The sequence below is a fragment of the Schistocerca piceifrons genome, chromosome 7, assembly GCF_021461385.2.
Source record: "Schistocerca piceifrons isolate TAMUIC-IGC-003096 chromosome 7, iqSchPice1.1, whole genome shotgun sequence".
NCBI classification, from domain to species: domain Eukaryota; kingdom Metazoa; phylum Arthropoda; class Insecta; order Orthoptera; family Acrididae; genus Schistocerca; species Schistocerca piceifrons.
The window spans coordinates 531,514,657-531,535,652 of record NC_060144.1 but is presented as its reverse complement, the minus strand read 5'-3'; the positions used below and the strand labels follow the sequence as shown (position 1 = coordinate 531,535,652).

The 20,996-nt window shown below is 46.0% G+C and overlaps 1 protein-coding gene across 1 annotated transcript in view; it reads left to right on the top strand.

Annotated features, from left to right (window-relative positions):
* Positions 1-17,353, top strand: part of LOC124709067 (zinc finger protein basonuclin-2-like) — a 135,635-nt gene extending 118,282 nt beyond the window's left edge. Inside the window, exons 4-8 of the mRNA XM_047240716.1 lie at positions 1,601-1,812; positions 4,814-5,029; positions 5,081-5,770; positions 9,167-9,471; positions 13,384-17,353. Of these exons, the coding sequence (XP_047096672.1) occupies positions 1,601-1,812; positions 4,814-5,029; positions 5,081-5,770; positions 9,167-9,471; positions 13,384-14,749 (2,789 nt within the window). The 3' untranslated portion in view covers positions 14,750-17,353. The remainder of the gene's footprint in view (positions 1-1,600; positions 1,813-4,813; positions 5,030-5,080; positions 5,771-9,166; positions 9,472-13,383) is intronic.
* Positions 17,354-20,996: the final 3,643 nt, after the last annotated feature.

Below are 20,996 nucleotides of genomic sequence, written 5' to 3'. Positions count from 1 at the left end.
TCCACCAGCTTTTCATCTTTTACCATCGTAAACAGTACTTTTCCCTCGGACGTGCTCCCTTGTCTTCCTCCGCTGCTGCGTCTATACCGCTGCACTAGAGTCAGCCGTAGATAAGAAGACGCATCGCGGGACACTGTCCCATATACGAGGGTCACTCCAAAAGAAATGTACACTATTTTTTAAAAAATCCATCTTTTATTCTACATGTTGGAAAGTTTTGCAGTGTGTAGATACATCCCTTAGGAACAATATTTTCAATTCTCCGCATAATATCCCTCCCTCTCCACTGCCTTACGTCCTCTTGGAACCAGCGCCTGTATACCCGCACGGTAAAATTCTGGATCAACCTGTTGGAGCCACTGTTTGGCAGCGTGCACAACGGAGTCATCATCTTCAAGTCTTGTTCCATGATGAGAGTGATTCAGTTTCCCAAAGAGATGATAGTCATATGGAGCCAGGTCAGGACTGTAAGACGGGTGTTTCAGTGTCGTCCATCCGAGTTTTGTGATCGCTTCCATGGTTTTTTCACTGACATGTGGGCTTGCATTGTCGTGCAACAGCAAAGCATCCTACTTTTGCCGATGTGGTCGAACACGACTCAGTCGAGCTTGAAGTTTCTTCAGTGTCGTCACATATGCATCAGAATTTATGATGGTTCCACTTGGTATGTTGTCCACAAGCAAGAGTCCTTCGGAACCGAAAAACACCGTAGCCATAACTTTTCCAGCAGAAGGTGTGGGTTTGAATTATTTTTCTTGGGTGAATTTGCACGAGCCACTCCATTTATTTCCTCTTCGTCTCTGGTGAAAAATGATGGAGCCATGTTTCATCACCTGGCACGGTTCTTCCAAGAAATGTATCTCCACCATTCTCGTACTGTTCCAAAAGTTCGCTGGATACCGTTTTTCTTGTTTCTTTGTGAGCCACTGTCAACATCCTGGGAACCCACCTGGCACAAACCTTTTTTAACGCCAACACTTTCAGTATTCTGCAAACACTTCCCTCCCCTATCCCAGTGTAGCGTGACAATTCGTTCACTGTGATACATCTGTTAGCAGTCACCAATTCGTTAACTCTCTTCACATTGGAGTGTGTGCAGCACGAGGCCTACCGCTGCGAGGACAATCCCCAATATTGCCGTGCCCGCTTTCATCACATAACCTGCTTGCCGACCGACTAACTGTGCTGCGATCGACAGCAGCATCTCCATACATCTTTTTCAACCTCTTGTGGGTGTTTCCCACTGTTTCGATTTCACAGCACAGGAATTCTATGACAGCACGTTGCTTCTGACGAACGTCAAGTCTAGCAGCTATCTTGAAGACATGCTGTGACGGCGTCACTCGCGGGAACAGGTTGAACTAAGTTTGAAAACAAGCGGGAAGGAGGTATCTACCTGTATAACTTTCACACATGCAGAATGAAAACTGTATTTTTACAAAAATTGTGTGCATTTCTTTTGGAGTGACCCTCGTAATGCCATCTTTAACAGTACAGTGTGGCAGACGTGAAACAGCAGGCGCGTGCGTCAGATGCTGCATAGGAATCCGACGTTTAGCGTCCGCCAGAGTGCTGGAAGACTCGTGTGGTTGTGTTGCAGCGCTGGACAAGCTGGGCGGCCAGACGACGGTGCAGGCGAACGCCGCCTTCGACATCGCGAGCCTCGTGCTGTACGGCTGCCAGGCGCTGCCCATCAGGCTCAAGATCCTGCTGGACAGGCTCTTCTCCGTGCTGCGCCGCGACGAGCTGCTGCACGTGCTTGCCGGCTTCGGCTGGTCGCTGGACGACTACGCCCGCGGCTACATCCTGCAGGTGCGTACCTGCTGCTCAGTGACCCGCCATCGGGTCAGAGCGCCAACCTAGTTACATAACAAGTCACCGGCCCCGAGTGACCTGCCGAGTTACCGTGTGGACTGGGCACAGATATCTGGCATGTAACCTGGTGATCGTAGTAGAAGATGCTTCTAAAACCCCGAATGCCCATCGCCCAAAAAATGGTTCAAATGGCTCTGAGCACTATGCGACTTAACTTCTGAGGTCATCAGTCGCCTAGAACTTAGAACTAATTAAACCTAACTAACCTAAGGACATCAAACACATCCATGCGCGAGGCAGGATTCGAACCTGCGGCCGTAGCGGTCGCTCGGCTCCAGACTGTATCGCCTAGAACCGCACGGCCACTCCGGCCAGCCCCATTGCCCAGTTAATACGCCAGGTGTACAGGGTGTTACAAAAAGGTACGGCCAAACTTTCAGGAAACATTCCTCACATACAAATAAAGAAAATATTTTATGTGGACATGTGTCCGGAAACGCTTAATTTCCATGTTAGAGCTCATTTTAGTTTCGTCAGTATGTACTGTACTTCCTCGATTCATCGCCTGTGCTGCTAGAACATGTGCCTTTACAAGTACGACACAACATGTGGTTCATGCACGATGGAGCTCCCGCACATGTCAGTCGAAGAGTTCGTACGCTTCTCAACAACAGATTCGGTGACCGATGGATTGGTAGAGGCGGACCAATTCCATCGCCTCCACGCTCTCCTGACCTCAACCCTCTTGACTTTCATTTATGGGGGCATTTGAAAGCTCTTGTCTACGCAACCCCGGTGCCAAATGTAGAGACTCTTCGTGCTCGTATTGTGGACGGCTGTGATACAATACGCCATTCTCCAGGGCTGCATCGGCGCATCAGGGATTCCATGCGACGGAGGGTAGATGCATGTATCCTCGCTAACAGAGGACATTTTGAACATTTCCTGTAACAAAGTGTTTGAAGTCACGCTGGTACGTTCTGTTGTTGTGTGTTTCCATTCCATGATTAATGTGATTTGAAGAAAAGTAATAAAATGAGCTCTAACATAGAAAGTAAGCGTTTCCGGACACATGTCCACATAACATATTTTCCATTGTTTACTCATTTTTTCGTCACGTAACGGGTGTTAGCAAGTGTGTTACGATATCAGTATGTAAACTGTATAAGATGCAGATCGTAAAACATAATATTAAACATGAAAATACATATGCCGTATAATAATATTTAACTATACTACTACACTAATGCACAACACAGATAAGAACCGCCCTTCGGGGAGATGAGGCTGAGGTCACCCTTCGTAAGCTCCTCTCCCGTGTATGGCCCGGGCAAATGGAGAACGTAATTGCAGAAATAAATAATATAACCATTTGGTAGCTCATCTGGTAAACCATTTGCCCGCGAAAGGCAGAGTTCCCGAGTTCGAGTCTCGGTCAGACACGAAGTTTTAACCTGTCAGGAAGTTTCAGTATTATCGTACTTCACACACAAAAAAGGTAAAACTAATGTCATGACATACACATATACAAGGCGACTATTATTATTGTTTAAAAAACCCCGAAGCGACATAAATGACGCTGAGACAAGTAATTTAATGTAAGACACACGGGGCTACAAATGTCGGGAAATACCCCAAATGTGGATGACACTCGTTGAACATGTGGCGTCACCGATAACGTACCTGGGCACAAGTGCAGCGATTGCGCTTGTCGATCCTAGTTGGCAAGAAACCAGTGGAGGCTCGGAGACCGGTAAATGAAATAATAACTCTTACCTCAATGTAAAAACATAATTGATTCTGCAGTGAAAAACATAATTCTTGCCAGATCCAAGATTCGAACCCTGATCCGCACGCGTTCAAGTCTTGCACGTTGGTCCGGAGTCACACGGACACGAGTACTTGGGTCGGGATGACGAGGTGCCACACACCAGTGGGCTCAACCGCTGCACCTGCGGCGAGGTAAGTCATCCGGTGACGTCACATGGCTCACATTTGTCCACTTTTCGGGTATTTTCCGACATGTGCAGCCTCATGTGTCTGATATTAAATTATTTGTCTCAGCGTCATCTTCGTCGATTTGGGAGTTTCTAAATATTAATAAGATTCGTCCTGTATAATAGTAACCTCAGCATAATACGCTACTCCAGGTGAGACAGACTCGAAGTGTTTACCGAAGCTGTCCCATTTGAAACAGCCATGTAAAGCGGCCTCTTTTTCTACTGAAATCTTTCCGATCGCCTGTTACTTTCTTCTTAGTATCATAGTAATATTTGTCTCCCTTTTCCAAAACTTATTTTTTGTATTATACGTTTCTCAGTGTAACAATGCAATTATGTAAAGGAGAGGACAAATAACGGCACTGTGAAAACCTGCAGAAAAGAGTGAAGACACAGACTCTAAAGATTTATTACTTGTGATTAGTAGCAAACTACCCACCATAGTTACCAAGTAGTGGGTCACTCTGTAATGTTAATGAATAAAGAAATAACTTCTATGGTAATAGAGGGGCTCTAGGCGACAAAATCTGAAGGGAAGACACTGCCATCTTTCCTTTCGGGATGCCTTTATCCAGCCACTGCCTGGATCGAGACTGATATGATCCTCCTCCAATTTTTGCTAAGAACCAACCAGACCAGCATACATGCCATTATTACGATGGGGTTGCCACGACGCAAGGCATTTTAAAGCTAATGTACACATAATGTATTTTGACCACTAGAGTAAGTAAGAAATTAAACGATATTCAATTACCCTCTAACGAGCCACGGGTGCCTTAGTCAAAGTAGAAAATATACCAGAAAAACCTGTGTAACTTTGATAGTGATGTTGGCGTTCACCCTGTATGTTAGGTACATCATTGTATAACTGCCGAAAGTCATTTTACTGAAGTCTGTGCGGTTTTAGTAGCCTCCCGTGCACGGTTCTTTCCCATCGTCGTACTGCCGCGAGTCCAGGGATCTGCTAGAGAGTGCCGCGTCGTGCTCTGTGTGCGCAGCTGTCGGACGGCACGCCGCTGGAGCGGTGGCACATGTGCGCGGCGGACGAGGAGCCGCTGGTGGTGCGGCAGTTCCTGCGCTTCAGCGAGACGCGCGCGCTGGCGCTGCAGCTGCTGGCCGCCGACGTGCGCCGCGCGCTCGCCTCGCCGCCGCCCGTCGTGCTGCCGCCGCCCTCGCCGCCCATGACGCCGCCCCACCTGCCGCAGCAGCACCACGCCAACAACCACCACCACCACCACCACCACGGTAGCCACCACCACCACCAGCACCACCACCAACACCAGCAGCAGCAGCAGCAGCTGTCCGCGTCCGGCGCCAGCCGAGCGCCGCCGCCGGCCTCCACCTCCAGCGCCAACGGGAAGGCGCCGTCGCCCTCCGACTGGAGCGGCACCAAGCAGCCGGCGGCGGAGGCGAACGGCGGCCCGATGAACCTCAGCACGGGCGGGCGCGCCGCCGCCAAGCCCGCGGGCCCTCCGCCTTACTCGGCGGTCGCCCCGCTACCTGCCAGCGGACGCGCCGCCTCCAACGGCGGCCGCAAGTACACCGTGGCCGACATCCTCAACGGAGGCTGCTCCGAGGAGCGCTCCCCGCTGGCGCACAGCGCGCTCAACCTCAGCCGCGACGCGCTGGACGGCCTCAGGATGCGCCCGGCGCCGCCCAAGCCGCCTCCGCCGCCCCCGCCGCCGCTGACGCCGCAGCAGCATCAGCAGCAGCAGCACCAACAGCAGCAACTGCCACCTCAGCTGCCGGCTGCGGCGGCCACATCGACGCCGCTAAAGCGCCAGTGGCGCTCCGGCTCGTGCGACCTGCCCATCAACCTGGGCACACAGATCGTCAACCCCACCACAGGCAAGAAGCGCGTCCAGTGTAACGTCTGTTTCAAGACCTTCTGCGATAAGGGCGCTCTCAAGATACACTTCTCCGCCGTCCACCTGCGGGAGATGCACAAGTGCACCGTAAGTAACCATCCTGCATAAATATTATTTATTCAGAAGACGAGTATCCAGTACTGCCCAGGTATGAATCCAATCTTCTATTCATTCATCTCCTCCATCCGGCTCTCTCTTTCCATTTCCTCCTCCCCCTCTCGCTGTCCATCTACTCCTCCCCCACAGTCCACCTCCTCAATTCCACACTCTGTATCTTCATCCTCCCACCCCTCACTCTATCCATCTGCTTCTCCCCCTCTCACTTCATTTGACCCTATCTCTATCCATCTCCTCTTTCAACCTTTTCTTGTCGATCTGCTCCTTCCTGTTCCTCTGTTCATTTCTCCCTCATCCTCACTCTGTTCATCCTCTTCTCTCCCTGTCTCTGTCCATCTCCTCCTTCCTCATCACTGTTTCTTCGTCATCTGCCCCCCCCTCTCTCCCCACATTATCACTCCCACTCCAATAGGAGGATACTGATTCGCCTCCTCCATTCCCCTCAGCCCCCCTTCCCCCCCACCCCAGTATTTATTTCCAGCTAGTAAATAATTCGGGTGTCGACTTTTGTTGAAATCGATCCAAGGGTTAAGGAGTACACACATGCCATATATATTTTCCATATTTATCACATATTCGTACTCGTATTTCACCTGTGTCTGTAGCGAATTTCGCTCTGCACTTCTGTTTTAATGTACCTCAGTTTTTATGGCGCCGTATGTCCTGAAAAATAAGTCGTAAAAGATATAATTCTATACACACATTCAGTGCTGTATTTCTATACTGCTCGCAAACTCTATTTCGAATAGAGTCAGTTTTTATGGCGCCGTATGTCCTGAAAAATAAGTCGTAAAAGATATAATTCTATACACACATTCAGTGCTGTATTTCTATACTGCTTGCAAACTCTATTTCGAATAGAGTTAATAGCACAGACGTAATAAATTTATAGACCATACATGATGGGACAGTTTTTCAATCATCTCTGTGTCTCCGACGTCATACGTTCTGTACTATGTGTCGGCAGTGGTACAATTTCGGAGAGACATTCCTTGGTACTGTCTGCAAAATTTGTGGTGAATACAGTTGTTAGAAGAAAAGCAATAAATTACAACGTCATGCTTCACGAGGTAGTTTTACTGTATGAACACGGAAATTGTAGTAAGCGATAAACATTTTTACCTTTTATCATTCTGTAGGGGTTCTTAGCTCGAAAAAGTTTCTTAAATATTTGAAATTATGTGTAAAGATTGGTGCAAGTCACTATCTCCTCTCGTTCTCGAATAGAGAATAAATAAATTGTGGGGATTCGCGTGTTGTGAGCTACACTTCTTTGTCATATCCATCTCCACCCCTTTGATAGGTTTTTACTCTCACAGCGTTGCTTTCCAGATAGTAAGTAATATGTGTAGCAAGTCTGGCTGAAATCGGTCTAGGGCTTTAGGAGGAGACGTGGATCATACAGAGGCAAATAGACCTTCACAATACGTAGGACTGTTTGCTTTAGACCTACTGTGTCTGTTTATGTAATAGGCCGTATTTCTAACATTTTTTAAGTTATTACGCGTTGTTATTAATACAAGTTGGTACGACAGTGGTGATAATAATAGGGTAATAATGATAACAAGATACATCTGCACTAAAAAGACTTTGTCCTGCAAGACAAAACTGAAACACAATGAAATGTGGTAAGACCAGAAATACTCAGTGCAGTAGTAACTCTTAAACTCAATAAATCAGAAAAAAATGAAAGAATTCTAACAAAAATACTAGGTCCCCAAGGCGGCAGTGAATCAGAATACATATTAAGATATAATACAGAACTGTGTATGAAAGTTCAAAAGATAGATGTTATGAGAAAAAGAATATTGAAATTCTGTGGACACGTATGTGGGATGAATAATAATAGAACGTATAAACAAATCTTTGACCTATTAAACAATCAGAAATTAAAAACAACATTATTGAGATAGGTAGGAAAAGATATTAAAATGCCAGGTTCGACTTGGAGACAATAAGAATGAAAACAGATTTTAAAGAATAAACAGGAAAAGCAGTCTTTCAGGATGGAAAGAATCAAGAACTGGAAGAAGGTGGTCACAAGATGAGCAGGAACAACACTAACCAAGAATGAAAGGAGTGTGGACCCAAAGGAAACTACAGTCGAAAACAATGAAGCAGAAAAATGTTGATTTATTGTACTCTTCAAAAGGGCTGTTAAAAATAAAATAACAATAAAATGATAATAATAACAATAGAACTGCAGGTCGGACTAGGAAAAATTAAGCCGAAAGAAAATTGTAAATGTCATTGTCAATCCATCGAGTCTAATCTATCAAATAAAGAAGCCTTCGTGTCACACAGTAACAAAATGGAAATGATCTGCCAACTAACTACAGCCATCTACAGTAAGAGATCTAGAGGCCAGAGGATGGTTTGTGATGTATTACTGGTGTTTTTGGACCTTCTCATTCACACTAGGATGAATATGAACCAGGATGATCATCCAACATACTCGATGACTAATTGTTGCCTCTTCTTCGTGATGAGTATGCTGTGATCACTCCCATGTTCCAAGACGATGACAGCTGTGGTCACAGCACTGCATGTATACGTTCCTGGTTTATCGCACACTCAGCCAGCTTATGGCACCCGACTGGCGCGCTGAAAAATCACGCAATTTTCATCCCACATACAGTATAACATCAGCGACTATTTAGAATAGTGGGATGAAATCTAGCTATCTGTTATCACAGGAATTTAAAGACATATTGACAGTTAACCGACCATGTTTGTTTCAAAAATATGAAGAGGTTTTTCAGATACCGCTACCACTCACGAAACATGTTTTCTTGCGCTGTTGTTTGTGATGTCGTGTTTCAAGTTACCTTTCGAAGTTGTGAACGGGGTACCGGAACACTCATAAAAAGACAGCCACTTCACAAGACCAAAGATGAGCACAGCACATGTCAGGGCTTCACAAGAAACTTTAATCTCTGTGTTCATTTGTGTTCTCGCTTCCCACGCCCGGGTTCCCGTGTTCGATTCCCGGCGGGGTCAGGGATTTTCTCTGCCTCGTGATGACTGGGTGTTATGTGATGTCCTTAGGTTAGTTAGGTTTAAGTAGTTCTAAGTTCTAGGGGACTGATGGCTCAGATGTTAAGTCCCACAGTGCTCAGAGCCATTTGAACCAGTTATCACAGAAATTTGCTAGCTCTGTGAAATATGGTAATCAATTAATAGCTTCCGCTGTATATGGGCGTCTCTTCTTCGCCGAAATAAGGAAATTATTTATTTCAGAGGTGAGTTTACATTTTAGTAGCGTAATGTCTCCTGGGGTGGCAAATTTTTTGTGCAGGGTCCTTATGTTACGCGTGAGGAAAATCTGGCCCCACACAGGACTTTATGAGTCTTGTTTGTCGGCAGGTGGAGGGCTGCAGCATGATGTTCAGCTCGCGGAGGTCGCGCAACCGGCACAGCGCCAACCCCAACCCCAAGCTGCACTCGCCGTACCTGCGGCGCAAGATGTCGCCGCACGACGGGCGGTCTGCGCAGGCGCGCCAGATGCTGATGCCGCCGCCCGCCGCCGCCGCAGCCGCCGCCGCCGCCGCCGCCGCGGCCGCCGCCGGCGACCCGCTGGCGCTGTCCTCGGCCCTGGGTTCGCTGCCCTTCCCGCCCTTCCCGCTGCTCATGCCGCCCCCGCACCTGCTCAAGCACGGACTCGACATGAGGTGAGCATACGACGCAGACACCCAGTGGGCTATACCCGCACAAGTAGCCCACTGCTCGTGAGCAGATATGGAACTGTTATGCCTCCTCGGCCACCAGTGGTAAGACAGTAATCTCGCATTCCGGAGGACGTTTGTTCGTATCTTCGTCTGTCCATCCAGATTTGATTTATCTGTGGTTTCGTTGAACATTTTATCGCAGTTGCTGGGATAGTTGCTCTGAAAAAGATACGGTCAATTTCATTCCCCATTCTTCGCCAATCCCCTTCTCTACTGACCTTGACTCCGATGTATATTGAAACCCTAATCTTCTGCTTTTCCCTTTTCAGTTTAACCACAGTCACTGTTAACAATCATACCAAACACTTCACCCATATCGACTTCTTCCATCTCATCACATTTCTTATGACTTTTCACCAGTACGTTTCACAACTTACATTGCTGCCAGGACACTAAACATCCATAGCCTATCCTCTGCAGGACCTCAGCCGTCGGTCCATTTGCTGACTACCACCAACATGACATAATAACCACCTCACAGCTTACTACTCCTAAAAGCAAAGCTACCGTAGATTTCGACCTAGGATCTTCGAACTTCCATGAGTGCATTGCTATGGAGGTATTTGACGCAACTGAAAAAGATAACTTACGTGCTGTAATTGGCAACGGCCTTGCCGCAGTGGCTACAGCGGTTCCAGTGAGATCACCGAAGTTAAGCGCTGTCGCACATGGTCGGCACTTGGATGGGTGACCATCCAGGCCGCCATGCGCTGTGAAGAGCTACTCGACCGAATACCATCATAACGACCGGGAGAGCGGTGTGCTGACCCCACGCCCCTCCTATCAGCATCCTCCCTGAGGATGACAAGGCGGTCAGATGATCCTGGTAGGCCACTCGTGGCCTGAAGACGGAGTGCCTTACGTGCTGTAATCAGTATTTCATATGCAATACCTTAAAACTTACATGCTAATTGCTAAAGCCTGACCTACAATCATCTGTGACTTATCCTATAGCAGCTGGAATGGAAAACCATAGATACTCAAACTGGAAGCAAATCTTTACTTTTTCTCACAGCCAGACAGGATATCTTCCATGTAACAGACTTTTCAGACACCATGTACACCCATATTCCTACCAAGTCCCTCTGTCCTCCTTTCGCTGTAACATGGGCTTACACGGAGGCCAGATGGAACTTGCAAAATCATATCTGTTTACTGGACTCCAACTGCACATATTTGTATGTAGGTATATACCATAGGATACAATAAATAGTATAAAACAAATTAAGCAAGATGTTCTGTTAGTATCACATGTTATAGAGATTGTTCTTACAGTCAAAACAGTAACATTTAGTCTCGTCAGAAGAGCATTAATGAGGTCCATGAACGTGAAGTTTTCGTTATCTTCAGTGCTTTTTTCCTTCTGAGTCATCCGTCCTCTTAATGGTTTGATTATCCCCGCCACGAATGCCCCTCGGGGGCAAACCTCTTCGGCTCAGAGTGGCCCTCGCTCCCTAGATCCTCAATTATTGTTAGATGTATTCCAATGTACGTACTCCCCTACAGTTTGCACCCTCTGAAGCTCTCTCTGCTACCATGGAGCCTATTTCCCGATGTCTTAACGCTTGTACTCTTATCCTGTCTCTATATATTGGTAGTGTTCTCCAAATGTTCCTTTCTTCGCTGATTCTGTGGAGAATCTATTTATATTGTATTATCAGTTCACCTAGTGTATTACATTATCTTATGTTATCAGTTAGATAAGTTATTTTCAGTTATGTTATCAGTTATATTATCGGTTATCACATTTTCAACATTTTTCTACAGAATCACATCTCTAACGCTTCGATTTTCTTCTTTTCCGGTTTTCATACAGTTCATGACTAACTTAGTTTCAGAAATTTCTGCTTCAAATTAAGGTTTGTATTTGATACCACTACAATTCTCTGTACCAGGAATGCTTTCTTCATCCGTGCTAGTCTCCTTTTTTATACCCTCCTTTCTTTGCCCGTCATGGGTTATTCTGCTTCCGAGGTATCAGAATCCTTAATTTCGTCTGCTTCGTGATTACCAATTTTGATAGTAAATAACTCATTTTTCTCTTTTGTGCTACTTCTCATTGCTTTTGTGTTTTTTTCCGATTTACTTTCGATCCATATTCTGTACCCTTTAAACTGTTCTTTGCATTTAAGTGATGCTGTACTTATTCTTGACGTTCATTGAGGATAACAATGTCGTCAACGAATCTCATCATTGATATCCTTTCACAGTGATTTTTAATCTCACTCTTGAAACCTCCTTTTATTTCCATCATTGCTTCTTCGGTGTATATATTGAACTACAGGGGCGAAAGGGTGCGTCCTTGTCTTAAACCCTCTTTGATCCTAGCACTTCGTTCTTGGTCTTCGAGTCTTATTCTTCCCACTAGGTTCTTGTACATATTGCACATTACCTGTCCTTCCCTGTTGTTTACTCCTATTTTTCTCAGAATTTCCAAAATCTTGCCCCGTTTTATACTGTCGAAAGCTTCCTCTAGGTCGACAGTTCCTGTGATCGTGTCCCGACTTTTCTTCATGCACACTTCCATTACCAAAGGGCAACGTGCTAGTGGCCTCTCACGTGTCTTTACTTTTCGTAAAGCCACACCGATCGGCATCTAACAGATCCTCAATTTTCTTTTCCGTTCTTCTCTATATTATTATTGTCAGCAACATAGAAGCATGAGCTGCTAAGCTACCTGTGCAGTAGTTCCCGTACTTATCTGCCATTGCTGTCTTCGTAATTGTTTGGACGATATTTTTCCGGAGGTGTGATAGTACTTCGCCAGTCTCGTAGATTCTACACGCCAGCTGGAATACTCGTTGGGTCGCCACTCCACATCCCCCCCCTTCCCCTCCCCAATGATTTTAGAAGTTCTGATGGAATATTATCTATCCCTTCCGTCTTATTTGATCAGATGTCTTCCAGAGTTCTTTTCACTTCTGACTCTAGTAGTGGATTCCTTATGTCTTCCACATCGGCTCCAGTTTTTTTTATCGCATCATCAGACAAGTTCCCTCTCTCATATCTAACATCAGTGTACTCCTTCCAGCTATTCACTCTCTCCACTGTGTTTAGTAATGGAATTCCCGTTGCACTCTTGATGTTACCACAATTGTTTTTAATTTCACCAAAGGTTGTTTTGACGTCTCTAGATGCTGAATCAGTCCTCCAGCCGATCATACGTTTCTTGATTTCCTCCTATCTATCCTGGCACCATTTCTCCTTCACTGTCCTTCAGTGCTTACAATCGAATATGCTTAATTGATTACTTGACTGATGCTATTGGAAAAGTTCATCTATCGTGGCCACATGGTTGTGTAAGGAGGCGAGACACCAGGGTTTTTATCTAGATTTACAAGGTAAACAACTACTGCACAGCACGCCACGATTCACACAACTGATTAGCTACTTGATGAACCTGTACCTGTCACATAGAAAGACAAAAAACATTGTTGATACTGTAGAGAGAGGGTCATTGCAGGGACTGTTGCTAATTCCACAACAAAACGTCTTTCAGTTCTTCCTATGAAAAAGTATACTGGTCTCAGAATTTATACGTTTCTAGATCATTGTATACTTGTTTTCCTTTTTTGTTTGCTGAGGAGTACCAACTTTCAAATTATTTTAACACGCTTTGCATGTATTTATTAGTGGGGTCCTTGTTCACACTATTGCGCTGCCATGCAAGTGCAAAACTTATCATGTCACTGCCTCGCACTGCCCTACATAGTCCTCTTATATGGGGTCAGTCAGACAAGGTTTTCTTGAACTAGAAATTATCATGGCCACCACGGTCTTTAACCAAAGCAACTCTAGCTGATATGTAGTGCTTTTGTGCACTATAGGTGTTAATAACGATGTACCTGTGTGCAGGTTCGGCGAGGAATGCCGCCAGGAACAGTGGAACAGTATGAGCCTGGCGAGGCCTGCGGAAGACAATGCGGCGTCGAGCAGCAGCAGCCGACCCACCGAGGAGGACGACATGTTCGACGACGACGACTACGGCATCGTCGTCGACGGAGACATGGACGACGACGAGATGGAGGAACGCGACGAAACTGACGACCATTCTTCGAAGAACGACGAGGCGGAAGACGCCAGTGTGAGCGACTCGCAGGCCAGTGGGGCGCAGCTCAACGCCGAGACCAAGACTGACGAAGAGGTGCAGAGCAACCCGGAGGGCGGCGACGCCCCTCTGGAGCCGGCTGACGGGACCGGGTTGAAGCAGGAGCAGGCGGTGGACGGCGTCTCGTCCCCGAAGAGTTCTCGCAAGAGGAAGAACAAAAATCCGACGCGCTTCATGGTGTCCAACCACAAAGAAGGTACGTCGTCGGTGGAGGACGGGTCAGTGTGTGACGAAACATATGACTCAGCTGCTTGTAACGAGGAGAGGATTGACAACGAAAGACTGATGGCGCAAGTGAAAACGGAGCCCATGGAAGAGGACGAGAAGGTAAATGCGAAAGAAGACTGGCAAGGAAGACAGGAGAGTGAAGACGTGGTGCACTGTGAGAGCGCCAGGAGTGACAATGCCGACTGCGAGTCCAGCAGGATAGGTCCTGACGAACAGTGTTGGGAGAAAAAGGAAGAAACTGCGAGCGTGAAATTAGAGCCCGACTACCAGTCTGCCTCCTGCGGGAGTATCAAGCGGGAGTTCTCCGACCAGATGGCGGCAGCGGCGGACCAGGCCGCCGGCGGGTACTACTACCAGCACCACCAATCCGCCAACTCCTCGTTCAGCGTGGGCAGCGCACTGCAGCAGCTGGAGTGCCTCTCGCAGCGGCAGTTCAGCGGCCTGCAGTACCTGCAGCACAGCGCCGGCCAGCATAGCCCCGCGTCGGCGGCGCCGTCCACCAGCCCCTCCGGCTCGTCCAAGGACTCGAGCGGCGGCTGCGACGACTGCTGCCTGCCCGAGGTGGACCCGGAGAACCCGCGACGCTGCCCCGTGTGCGGCGACGTGCTGGCCGACGTGTTCGCGGTGCGCGCGCACATGCAGAGCGCGCACATGCGGCTGGTGCACGCGTGCAGCTTCCAGGGCTGCAAGGCGGCCTTCCCGTCGCGCCGCAGCCGCGACCGCCACAGCGACAACCTGCGCATGCACCGCCGCCTGCTGTCCACGCCGCACTCTGATGCCGCGTCCGCCGCCGCTGCCGCGCTCTTCGCCGACATGATGGCCTACAGCGACGCCGCCAGCGAGGCGTTCGCCAAGCAGTGCCAGCCCAGATCTGTCGACATGTGAACTGGAACTGGTCTGAGGTGCTCCAGAGCCGGTGCTGCCTCACTACTTCCCGAGTCCTCCCCCAGGTCTGTCGATATGTGAACTGGAACTGGTCCGAGGTGCTCCAGAGCCGGCGCTGCCTCACTACTTCCCCAGTCCTCCTACTGTGCTGCTGTGTAGAAACCGACGAACCACCTCAAACGAGTAATCCAATAAACACTACTTATCGCGCTTCCCTGTCAGTGCCGCGCTACCACTCATAAGCGTACTAAAGCACAGCCATAGTACTGCTCACTGAAATGAGGTCAGAAGACACGTGTGATGTCGCTAGGCACGCATTCCCCAATCAGTGCCACCACAAGCGTTTCGACTTGTGAACTGACCTGAGGTTCTTCAGAACCGATGGTGCCTCAGTACAACTCCCGTCCTCATATTATGCCACAGTGGACCAGAGGAAGCGAATTCTTTGGGACGAGTAACCCAATAATATTACTTCTCATGCTGGCCCATCAAAGCCACGAAGTGATCTACTGGTAAAATGATGCATATACATAATTTCAGTCTTCAAAATGAGGTTTAGTAACCTCACATGTTTAATAAGTCAAAACTTTTCCCTCTATTTTAAATTCAGAAAAAAATTGTGCCATCTAACAAGGACACAACACAAAGCCTATTACAAGATAGCAGTTCCAGGTACACGTGTGTATCAATACATACAGGACAGATGTTAAGGTTCGTGCTGTAATGCGAGTCAGAAGAGAATAAACCTTTCAACTTTCTTCTACAGTTCAAAGATAGAGCAGTACTAGCTAGTGACTGACGCGAAGTTCTATTTGAAAAAATATAGAGAAGATAGCGAGTACACTTGCTAATCAGAATATTGGGGATGCTAAACGGGAAAATACCCTTGATACTGTTGGTAACCTGCATTGGAGTCATACAGTAGTAGCAGCACAGTACGGGATGAGTTGGACAGTTGTAATATCTGTAATTGGAGATTGTGGGATGTTATCGACTGATTGTGACTGATTCGTCAGCAAGATGATAAACTGGTGTAATGCTGATGCAAGTGAATGTATAATGGAGTTCATGCTATCGAAGTGAAGCATTTTAAAATGTTGACTGGACAAAAAGAGTACATTTATGTATACGACTTAATTGGTAAATATGTGTAAAATAATACCTACGCAGGAAGGCAGCAGGGAGGAAGAAAGAGACAGAGAGAGAGAACGTTTGGAAGAGTAGAGATCAATGTCAGACAGACAGAAGTTTGTCATCTGAGTCGGTAGATCAATACATGAAGTGGTGTATGTGAAGCGTGCAGTACGAGTTGATAACATGACATTACGATTCATCCAAAATTATACGTTTGAACTGTATGTACAACAATACAGATACTTACACAGGAAATGGTCTGCCCTTAGATGCCACGTTCGTGATGGTTAGCTACCATACAAACTTCAGCTTGTGGACAGGTTATTTCCGTTATTGTTGTTCGCTTCCCCATAACGATTCATTACGTGATTAAGTGAGCGGTCATGCTTGAGGCAGAAGTATGAATGAAGAGTCACTAGTCCAGTGGTTCATGTCTGACTGACATAACACCCTAATGTTGCTGGGATTTCAGTATTATGTGGTTATACATATTCTCTTTCTCATTTTCTTTATTCTGTTTTGAAGTTCTGTATACTCTGGTAATATCCAGTGTAGCGTGAGTGGCAAAATTTTGATATTTCTGTTGAAGTACAATAGCAGAAGCCACATCGAAACAACTGTACAAGTTACTCATTTTAGATACATTCTGCAGCAAATTTTCCGTTACATAACTTCATCCACAGCAGTTTTAATAGTGTGTGCAATTTTATAGTAGAATATTATGTATTAGAGATCATCTAATAAGAGACGTTATTCCCATATTACATAGCATATTTCGCAGACTTTTTATTTGTATTGAATCAAGTTTAAGTTTTCATTGTGATTTCTAATAATCTAAGCTAATATACTCGTTTTCCAAACTGTTTACTGAAGGCAGTTGTAGAATACAGGCCACTTGGACAACCGACGTAGTCTTGCTTTCCGACCAGAAAACTTTTGTGCTTTACGAGCTGTTTCATTTAGTGCAATGTGCTGAATATGTGACAGTCATGTATTATAATTTATGTGTATAGAACCCTGAGGGTGATTTTCGTATAATGTGAGGCTGTAAATACATGAGAGAACTCTGACTTTCGTTATGTAGATCATGGAAACATGTAAACCCATCCGTCGCTTTATAAATGTAACATTATCAGAATCGTAATTGATAGACCTACATGTATTAGAGAAATTGATGTGCTGTGTCTTCTTTAAATGTAATAACAGAAATTTACAATTGATTTGTGATCTGCTCTTCAGCATGATAGGCAATAAGAAACTTAGTTTCTACATTTTATGAACTGTATTTCCTACATAGTAATGTTAAGTGTTTCCTTTATTACTATAGTACAGCTATTTACATGCCGCAGTCATAACCATTTGATAACTTAAGGAAAATAAGTTAGAGGACAGTAGATAGTATTTGCTAAATACGTACTGCAATAAATTCTCTTATAGTGAAACGTACGTTTTCCTTGAGAAATGTTTCAATTAAAGGTCTGCGATCTAATCCCAGCATTCTTATTTGATTTCCTGCCTTTACATATAGTACTTAAGGATTCATAATTTCAGAAACAATGCAAATCTGTTTCCGAAATCAATTGTTACATTTATTTCGCCTAAGTAAGATACTCAAAATCAAAATCTCCTCTTGTTAGGTAGAAAATACGCTGAAGCAGGAATTGATCGATACGGAAAACTGCTGATGCGATGCTGTTATCTTTTGAAAACAATAAAGTGATACACTGATTGGCGACTCTGTTCATTCCTCCATCACATTTTTCATCTCATGATCTGATTTCACAAAGCATTTTGAAAGAGGGGCGTTAAAATATTGATTAACTTCCGAATAACACGACGAACGAAACGAGCGAACCATCTATTAGGCCACAGCTGAATAGCATTGCCATTATGCAAAGTGCTAACCAGGCTCTTAAGAGACTAGAGGCTGAGGTGATAAAAGTCATGGGGTACCTCGTAATATCGTGCCGGGTCTGCTTTTGCCCAGCGCAGTGCAGCAACTGGACGTGCTATGGACTCAACAAGTCGTTGGAAGTTACGTGCAGAAATACTGACCGCGCTGCCTCTACAGCCATCGGTAATTGCGAAAGTGTTGGCGGTGCAGGAATTTGTGCACGAATTGGCCTCTCGATTATGTCTCATACAAGTTCGATGGTCTTCATGTCGGGCCTCCAATCGTCCAGAACGATCTTCAGACCAATCGCGAACAACTCTGGCCCGGTCACATGGCGCACTGTCATCCATAAAAATTCCATCATTGTTTGGGAATGGTCTCCAAGTATTCGAACATAACTATTTACAGTCAATAATCGGTTTAGGTGGACTAAAAGAGCCACTCCATTCCATGTAAACACAGCTTACACAGTTATGAAGCCACTGCCAGCTTGCACAGTGCCTTCTACATCTACATCTACATCCATACTACGCAAGCCACCTGACGGTGTGTGGCGGAGGATACTTTGAGTACCTCTATCGGTTCTCTATTCTATTCCAGTCTCGTGCTGTTCGTGGAAAGAAGGATTGTCGGTATGCCTCTGTGTGGGCTCTAATCTCTCTGATTTTATCCACATGGTCTCTTCGCGAGATATACGTAGGAGGGAGCGATATACTGCTTGACTCCTCGGTGAAGGTATGTTTTCTAACCTTCAACAAAAGCCCGTACCGAGCTACTGAGCGTCTCTCCTGCAGAGTCTTCCACTGGAGTTTATCTGTCATCTCCGTAACGCTTTCGCGTTTACTAAATGATCCTGTAACGAAGCGCGCTGCTCTCCGTTGGATCTTCTCTATCTCTTCTATCAACCCTATCTGGTACGGATCCCACACTGCTGAGCAGTATTCAATCAGTGGGCGAACAAGCGTACTGTATCCTACTTCCCTTGTTTTCGGATTGCATTTCCTTAGGATTCTTCCAATGAATCTCAGTCTGGCATCTGCTTTACCGACGACAACTTTATTTGATCATTCCATTTTAAATCACTCCTAAGGCGTACTCCCAGATAATTTATGGAATTAACTGCTTACAGTTGCTGACCTGCTATATCGTAGCTAAATGAAAAGCGATCTTTCTTTCTGTGTATTCGCAAGTCATTACACTTGTCTACGTTGAGATTCAATTGCCATTCCCTGCACCATGCGTCAATTCGCTGCAGATCCTCCTGCATTTCAGTACAATTTTCCATTGTTACAACCTTTCGATATACCACAGCATCATCCGCAAAAAGCCTCAGTGAACTTCCGATGTCATCCACAAGGTCATTTATGTATATTATGAATAGCAACGGTCCTACAACATTACCCTGCGGCACACCTGAAATCACTCTTACTTCGGAAGACTTCTCTCCATTGAGAATGAGTTACTGCATTCTGTTATCTAGGAACTCTTCAATCCAATCACACAATTGATCTGATAGTCCCTATGCTCTTACTTTGTTCATTAAACGACTGTGGGAACTGTATTGAACGCCTTGCGGAAGTCAAGAAGTACGGCATCTACCTTGGAACCCGTGCCTATGGCCCACTGAGTCTCGTGGACGAATAGCGCGAGCTGGGTTTCACACGATCGTCTTTTTCGAAACCCATGCTCATTCCTTTCCTTGTTGACAACTTGCGTGCTCGGCCTCGTGAAGTTTGCGTCACAGTCGAACCCTACCATCAACTCTTACCGACTGAAACCAGGAACCATCAGACCAAGATACGGTTTTTCAGCCGTCTAGGGTCCAGCCGATATGGTATCGAGGCCAGCAGAGGCACTGCAGCTGATGTGTTGTTAGCGAAGGCACTCGCGTCGGTTGTCTGCTGCCATAGCCCATTAACGACAAATTTGTCCGCACTGTCCCTACGGATACGTTCGTCGTAGGTCCCACATTGATTTTTGCTGTTATTTGGCGCAATGACGCTTGTCTGTTAGAGCTGACAACTCTACGCAAAAGCCGCTGCTCACGGTAGTTGATGAAGATCGTCGACCACTGACCTGTACGCGGTGAGAGCTAATTGCTGATAATTGGTATTCTCGGCACACTCTTGACACTGTGCATCTCGGAATATTGAATTCCCTATCCTTTTATGAAATGGAATGTTCCAGGCGTGTAGCTCCAACATCCATTCCGATTTGAAAGTCTTAATTCCCGACGTGTGGCCATAATCACGTCGTAGACCATTTCACACGAATTATCTGAGCACAAATGAGCTTCGCCGGTGCACTGCCATTTTCTACGTTGTGTACACGATGCTACCACCGTCTGCATATGAGATATCGCTATCCCTTGCATTTTGTCACCTCATATTGTACACAGTTCCCGTTTAATCGATTGTTCAACTGTCCTGCGCCATAAATTACAGAAAACTGGAAAAGAATCGCCATGAAGCAGTCACCTCTCGCAAGTGAACTGTCATTTACATACTGTAGAAAGTGTAGCCTGTACATGACCGTAGTTACAGTGTGATACACGTTATCTTGATCAATACTTTCAGCGTCTTCTATAGGCTCACTTAGCTGCAACATAGTCCTGAGTAAAACCGTCTATAGCCTTGATAGAGGCTTCAGTTCTGTGAGTGACTTTGCAAGTTTCTTCACCTATGCCATACCCATATGAAGCCATTGATTAATTATTATCGCACAGAAATACGGAAGTGTTGGGGTACTGGCTGCTGCGTTTCTCCTACTGTTCCAAATAGTGCCAGACGTTTGCGGGCAGTCCTGTGAACACGGCTCTTGGAAGGTGGGACTGTTCGCAGCATACTCAAATGAATATACGGAAGAAATGTCAACACTTGGTCACAGAGAACGTTAAAAATCCTGGTTCATGTTCACACTAGCCTGAATGAGTCATGGTATGAGAAACACACACAGATAGAAAAGCACATAATCACCTGCAGCCTGAGTAACCTCCACACATTGCGTGTTAAATGCCACATTAGGCAGTAGTGCTCTCGACGCCTTGCATCATTTGAAAAGAAGCGAGAGCGTAGCTCACTACGTACGTACAGTCAGCTACTGTCCAGTTTCTGAGTTGTATGGTCCACTGAAGACGAGCAAATATACGTGTACCTATGAGTAGTGGCCTTTTGCGGTGTTTACGACTCCAAATGGCCATAGCATTCAGTTCTTTTTGCA